This window comes from Melanotaenia boesemani, chromosome 10 (assembly GCF_017639745.1).
Source record: "Melanotaenia boesemani isolate fMelBoe1 chromosome 10, fMelBoe1.pri, whole genome shotgun sequence".
In the NCBI taxonomy this organism is placed as follows: Eukaryota; Metazoa; Chordata; class Actinopteri; order Atheriniformes; family Melanotaeniidae; genus Melanotaenia; species Melanotaenia boesemani.
Window position 1 is genome coordinate 25,672,275 of NC_055691.1, and position 7,510 is coordinate 25,679,784.

The 7,510-nt window shown below is 37.7% G+C and overlaps 1 protein-coding gene across 1 annotated transcript; it reads left to right on the forward strand.

Annotated features, from left to right (window-relative positions):
- The first annotated feature begins 1,428 nt into the window (after positions 1-1,428).
- fbxl22 (F-box and leucine-rich repeat protein 22) lies at positions 1,429-7,078 on the forward strand. Its single transcript, XM_041997537.1, has 2 exons — positions 1,429-1,866; positions 5,089-7,078. The coding sequence occupies exons 1-2, from the start codon at positions 1,529-1,531 to the stop codon at positions 5,435-5,437; spliced, it is 687 nt and encodes a 228-aa protein (XP_041853471.1). The 5' UTR covers positions 1,429-1,528; the 3' UTR covers positions 5,438-7,078.
- Positions 7,079-7,510: the final 432 nt, after the last annotated feature.

Consider the following 7,510-nt stretch of genomic DNA (forward strand, 5'->3'; position numbering starts at 1 on the left):
TCTTGTGTTTTGTTGCACAAACACAGTCATAGTTGACTGCGTTGCTCTAGGCAAAGTCCTACATAACACTGTTTGTTCTTGTGACTTTCACGCACATGTCAGACTTCCTAGATTGGAGCTATGACGTTTTTGCTGCACAGATGTTCTACAGTCCTAGAAATGGGCCATTAAAGTTGATGTAAGTTCCAGTAAAAATGTCTGCTTCTGTAAATATGATTTTGTAAAACCCAAAATAATTGTTGAATATGTTCACAAAGGTTCATTCATCTCATTTATTAGAGACTGAAGCACCAAAACTACAATAATGGTGTTTTCATTTTCTAATATAATTTTGTTTCTAACTCTAACTAAGCTGACGTCATCATCCTTAGTTATTTTAACATTTTTTCTTTCCATTTTCTTAAAAAACCTATTTTATATAAAAAAAATTTGAGTAACAATGATATGCAGACTTTGCTGGTTGTATGTTGTAAGAACATTTTTAAATACAATATAAGTTAAAACTTTATAAGCTAGTTAAAAACAAACATTTTGCAATGACCTATAAACACATTTAGATTTTGTATAATCTGAGATTTGATACAAATGTCTGTGTGTGTGTACATTTATAAATATACATATACATTTAAAGAAAAAATATATATTTCCCACAACTGGCTGCACAATTGGCTTTGATGTATACTAAATTAGCTCATATGTAGTCTAAGTTTGAAAATATCAGTCTACTTTTCATTTTTCCTTCTTTCATTTTCTGGTCAAGTTATTTCCATTTGTTGTCTCAAAGTTATCTTTTTGGCTGATATTTATGTCTTTAGATGACATTTGGAATATTGCAATTGGTTGGAAACTTAGAGACACTTTCTATTTTAGATGACTTTTCATTATAAGAATATTTTTTTTTATCTCTGTTATGGACACAAGATGGCATTACATATAAAAACACATTTTTAAAGTTTTGACTATTTAATAATTTGTTTTCCCTCCAATTTTTTTCTCTGTGGAAATATTGAATGTGAGAACCGCCTTCTAGTGTCAAACTGCATGTATACTTCTTAAGAATGTAAATAAAGTAATAACATTAAATATAGCGCATTTTAAAACATGTGACATTTTAATTAGTAATGTTGGTCCTGAAAGTTTTTTTTTTCTCAGTAAGTGGTGGAAGTATATCTCTTGTGTGTGTGTGTGTGTGTGTGTGTGTGTGTGTGCTGGTGTCTGTTTCATCGAAGTAGGCCAGGACAGTGTAAACATCTGGCTTAGCCCAGTGCTTGCTGCCTGTTGAGATCCATGACAGATGGCAAGGGAGCGTATGGCTCAGACACTTCCATCTTTGAGCGTACCGCAGTTGTCTTCCCAAAATAGCCTTCACTCCACGGCCTTATATGTGCAGGCCTTCAGCGTGTGCCTGAGGGGGCATCATGTATCTAGGCCACACAATACAGGCTGTGGGCTCATTGTTGCTGCCTACCAGCAGGCCTATCACCACCCCAGGGACGAGGCCTCTCTGTATGCCTCGGGACTGCTCACCATGCATCTTGCTCAACTCAACCGTGAGTGTCTCCTCCACCTTTTCTCCTTCCTGGACAAGGACAGCCGGAGGAGTTTGTCCCTTACCTGTCATCGGCTGCGTGAGGTCTTCCTGGACCCCTGCCTCTGGAATCTTCTTCACTTCAGTTCCCCTTGTGAGCTTAGAAAGGACAACTTTGTGCTGGGACCCTCACTGCGTTACTTGATGATTTGCTGGTACTCCAGCAGGGTCCTGCAGGTGTGCAACATTGAGAACTGGTTGAAGAGCTCGTTTCAGAAGGACATCTGCAGTAAACATGAGAGCCTGGTCAGCACTTTCCTGGCCCGTGTCTGCCACATGTGAGTGTTTGTGTGCAGGATCCTTCTGCTTTCTCAAGTATTTTGTTCAGACATTTGACAAAAAAACAGAAGAAAAAAATATTATTGTCATTGATAAAACAGACCAACAGAGGGTGACCAAGACAGCAGTAGGACAGTTGACATTCTACAATATTCACAAAAGCAATGTCTTGTGATATAAAAAGGTGTAAAATTTTTGTCACTGTGTCCCCGCCTTTTACATATATATATATATATATATATATATATATATATATATATATGGCTATGTAAGGATACATTGATGTGTATTTTTGGATTGTTGAATGGGTCTCGATGATGAGGACACAGTTTCGGAGGGAGTTTCAGGGTTACATGAGGCCACAACAGTGTCTACAATAGTTGTATTTTGAGGCACACAGCTTAGTCAAACTGCCATGTTTAGCAGCAGGGGAACAAAATCATTAGAAACAGATGGTTATCTGGAGCTGGATATCTACACAGAAAAATGACACATCTGTAGGACATAAGACTAATTCCATTAACTAACACAACTATGGGCATATATCAAATTATATTTACTGAATGATGTGACATTTTGGATTTGATAGGTCACATAGAAACTAAGCTGTTTTGGCTCTTGGCCTTGTGTGTGTGGCTGGCTCCAAGCAGGAATCAGCCCGGAGAGGCGTAATGAGGTCTCTGGATAATTTCTTCAAGGCAGCCAGTAATAACCGCTGATGTGAGGGAGCTCAGCCACTGCAGCTGGCCAGGACAAGAGGAGCGAGGAGGATGGGGGAGAGGGGCTAGCTCTGTGGCACAATGTATGACCCTGTGAGCATTTCCTGTACTGTGAAATTTGTGATGCAAGGCATGAGAGCAGTGAGATGAGTCAAAACAAGAACCACCTACTTTGTCCAGGGCTTGTATCTCAGTGCCTTTTAGATGCACTCTTAGCATACTGATAAACCCTCCCAAATTGTCTGGGAGGGAAAGAAAAGCAAGTGCACGTGACAAAGTGGGAGGGAACATGGAGAAGCTGTGGGGCTGATAAAAGAGTGATTTGGCCACAGACGCTCCAAGTCAGCTGCATATTGGAGATTTATGCAAGCAGGTGGAGCCTACAATTGGCTCTTTGTTGCTGTTTGAAGAATGAGCATGTGCGTCTGTATTTGCCTGCCTCTTTAAATCTGACGCCAAGCTCATGTCTATCTTTATCTTCATGGAAAAAACTGCAAAGCATAGAAGGTCTGTCGTTTCCTTTGGTGTGCAGTTTGAAATGCAATGCTCTAATAAAAAAGATGACTGGAATATATCTGTTATCAAAAACTCAGTTTTGATTATCTTGAGGTCACAGTGGTAGAATTACACAACATGAATTATCATGCTTAATGTGTCGTGCAGCGTAGGTTGCACAGTGGGTGGCACAAGAAGCCTTTGCTTTTATAGTTAAACATTACCAATAGGCTCATTCCAAACTTTTATCTGCACCATTTGACCAAATTGAAGCTCTCTCTTATGAAATCAGAAAAGCACATCTTAGGTTACTATTGGATTTATGGCTTCTGCTTCCAAAGAACACAGAATTTTAGCTGACAGCTGCTTTCAAGAATATTCTCCCTTAATTCTGGGAAACAGAGGACTCCCTAAACAAGCCCTTCAGCTTAAGAAAAAAAGGAAGATGCAGAGTAAATGTGCATCTTAGCTCCTTTTAGTGTTCTCTGGACACTGACCACACAAAATAAGCGTTAGGAAACCAAACGGGTCATTAGAGAGGTGATTACATGTTAGCGGTGTGGTGTTCTGCTCCTTGTCTGCAGAGACTACCCTCTAAGCTGTTTGTTTAAATGTGAACTTCATTGTGATGCTAACATAGACTAAAGGAGAAAAATAACAGACATTTCTGAGGCATAGTTAATAATATACCAGTGTCCTTCTCATCTAATTTTCTTACACTGATAAGAATCTACTTTTACCGTTTTTGTTTTTACAATCGTGAATTTTTATTGGGAATCAGTTTAGCTGATAAAAGCAAAATTACTATAGACACAACAAACATGAGAAAAGTAAAGCCACAAAAAGTGGAGTGTTCTTTAATTATAAATGTGTTTGACAAACCAAAATGAGTATGTAGATATATTTTTATACTGCCCAAACAATATTCTCCGCAAAGTAAGAGAGATTTATGTGCTTTATGTGAGTAAATTATGTAACAAAGGCTGATCATTTGTTTTTAAATCATATTATATCTGCCTCCATTCACTTCAATTTGTGGTTCATCCTATTTGCTAAAACACAAAGCTATTGACAAGCAAATGAGCATTTAAATACCTCTATTACTTCTAAGTAAATGGTTTCTTTCCTTTATGTCATTACCTTGCACATACCCCCCCTCCCACCAAAAAAAAAAAATAAATAAAAAAAATACCACCACCAATAAAGTGATGAAGCTCATGCAACAGTGCAGCAGAACACATGGATTGACTATGCTGTTGCATGTTCAGGGGTTACTGGGGCAGTACCCCTCGCAACACAGGAATATGTTCGGCTCACATGTAGTAAAGTGGTAAGATTATGTAAGTCTTTATGTAATCTGCATCAGGGAACATGAATGACTTCCCTGATCTGTTGCCATCTGAGTGTCTGTAGAGCTGGCCTGACGGTAGGCTGCACTGCACTCTTGATACTGCCCAGAAATATGCAGTAAACAAATCCACCTCACAGCTATACTGGATATTTGTTTTAGAAGTTATTTTTAAAGATATTGCAGAAGAGTTGCACCTTGTCATGCTATAATTCATGGAGCATCCTGTAATTGTTCTGCACAATAGCACTTACCTCACATATTCATAAAATGGTTTGAGAAGGCAGGAACACGGGAACCCCAGGGGGACAGCATAAAGAAAGGATGGTTTGGTCTACGTATTAAACTGCTCTTTTGGTACATAGATCATGTTACTGGCTCTCAGTGGTGTTGTTTACATACATGGCTCAGATCGGGCCCTATGATCCATAGACGTCCTATGTTACTTGATTCTGTTTCAAACATTAGCAGCATACATCTCAACATGAGTACACACACACACCAAAGAGCATAGTTTACTTAAGACTTGTCCTTGTCCAGACAGACTAATCTCTCTCTTCTGTACTTTATGACTTGATGAGTAATAGTAGGTGTTGCACTCTATGTGTTTGTAAACCTGCTGTGCTTAATGACTTAACTGACTGTTATCTGTACCACAGGTGTCCCAACCTGCTCTCACTAACCCTGTCTGGCTGCGCACACATCACTGACCAGGATGTGATCTCTGTGCTGCAGAGCTGCAAAAAGCTGCGCAACCTCCATCTAGAAAACTGCGTCCGCATCACCGATTGCAGCCTGCAGGGTGTGGCGACACATGGCACCAGTCTGAAGGTGGTGAAGGTGGACTTCTGCAGGAACATCACACAAGCTGGGCTGCAGGACTGCAAGAATATAAGACCAGCCATCCAGCTGAGTGCAGAAAGAAGTGCTGGCATGATCCCAGACAGCAAACCAGAGGAGAAGGTGCAGCTCAGGAGGACACTGCAGAAAGTCCTGCAGTTTTCCTGAGCTAAGCGCCTTCCACCCACACACTCTGAGACCACAATAACGAGCATCTCTGACTTTTTATAGGGACTTGGAAGTGATGCTTTTGTTCTAGTATGTGTTTAGAAGCACTGTTTTAAACACCTTTTTAAATAGCACCAGTGGAATATTAAAGCCTTTTTCTTACAGGCACACTACCCTTACTTACATTTGTGGTTGTATCTGACTCTTAAATACACACTGAAACAGTGAAGTTATATAATTTAATTCCCAAAGCAACTGACTCCTTTTTTGCTTTCTCAAAAATATCAAGTCTTACATTTGGTATAAAAATACCACCAGCAGCAAGTTAGCTTAGCTTTTCACAAAGCTCTGAAATATGGGAAACAGATAGCTTTGTTCCATTTAAAGTTGGGGGAGAAAAGTCTATGAATATCAGTTTTACTCGCAGAGAAATCAGGTTTTATCTGTTTTGTATTTACAAAAGCATTTTGACAAAATTACAATTTGCTTTTTTTATGAGGGAACATTCTTGATTTGACTTGAAACCCAGTCCAGAATTCAGAAGGTTGTTTCTCCGGACGAAGACATATTACTAATATATGCTACTCATCAGTTATAGAAGTTGATTCTTTACTTAATTTAAAAATACAAATATAGTTATACAATAATATTCTATTACATAATAAAGGATTGTGCAGACCTACCTCAGTAAAAGTAAAGTATGCGAAGAGGATGTAGCAACAAGTGTCAAGTCAAAGTACTGGTTTAGCCCGTTATACTGATAAATCATTTTGTCATTATTGTGTTATTAACAAACTTCAAATATGTGAGGAGCATGTGATTGCTGCTGCAGGTAAAGCAAGGCTGAACAACTTTAATAATAGTTTCACAAACGAGATATTCTGAAGGTTCGTGAAATTATTCATCTGAGAAGAAAGAAAAACTAAAAGTCCTGAAACGAGAGAGAGAGATCACTGGCTGGACTTCTGAACTGTGACCCTGACTTTGTGAAAGATGAAAAAAAATAGTTTTGAAACCAACTTTTCTACTTCAATATTTGTTTGTTTTGTGTTGTTTTGTTGGTGTAGTTGTTTACATGTTTCTGTGTTATAGTTTTTTTCTTACTTTTTTTTATAAAGTCTGTGAATTGTAAATCAAAGAATTGTGAATGTATTTAAATTACTAATTAAAAGTTAGTAAACAAAATAATTTTTACACTTTGTTTCATTGCAGATAGAAATAACCAAAGAAATTTAGTGTTTTTTCCTGTCAGATTCTTTGATGCTTCACTAAATTTTGTTTTTATTTTCATGATGACTTCAAGTTTAACTAACTTATGAATGGAATAGTTCTTTCACCTGCTTTGCAGTGGAAACTTGGTGTGGGTGTGGCTTTTGCTAAACTAATGTTGCACCACCGGTCTGTCACAGCGCAGCAACTGCCAGTACAATTATGCCTTAGGAGGTAGAGATCAACAAAGGTGACATGAGATTATTTTTTTGCATTTTATTCTTTCTAATAAGTGTTGTTAATTATAACAATGTGAAACAATGCAAAAAGGAAGCTAAAGAAGAGACACTCAAATATTTTAGTTTTAATGATTGAATATTGTGTATTCTAACAGGTCATTTTATATTCTTTTGCTCATACTTAAAAGCTTATAAACTTTTTTGTGTCATGTGAGTTTTTGATTAACTAAATAAAAAAAGTTCTTTCAAAAGCTACTGGGTAATTCAAATTTATTTTAAGCTACTAAACTAAAAGTACAAACAATGAATTGCTTAAGTGGAAGTTTAAGGTATAAAACTAAAAAACTCAAGTACAAGTAGCTAAAATATTGTACTTTGTGTGCATTTTTAATGCGGTTTTGGGTGGATTAAATGTTACTTTTCATGTCAAATATTAGGTTTGGTCGTTTCGCATGAACTGGTTTAACACACAGTGATGTGTGTGTGTTTGTGTGTTTTACAAAGCCTGAAGCCATGTAGATAAATATAATTCTGCCCTTGTATTGACACAGAGGCTCAGTGTTTAGGAGCCAGGCAACAAAAGCTACATTGGTTACTATTTAGAAACTTGCCTTACTAGCTCTGT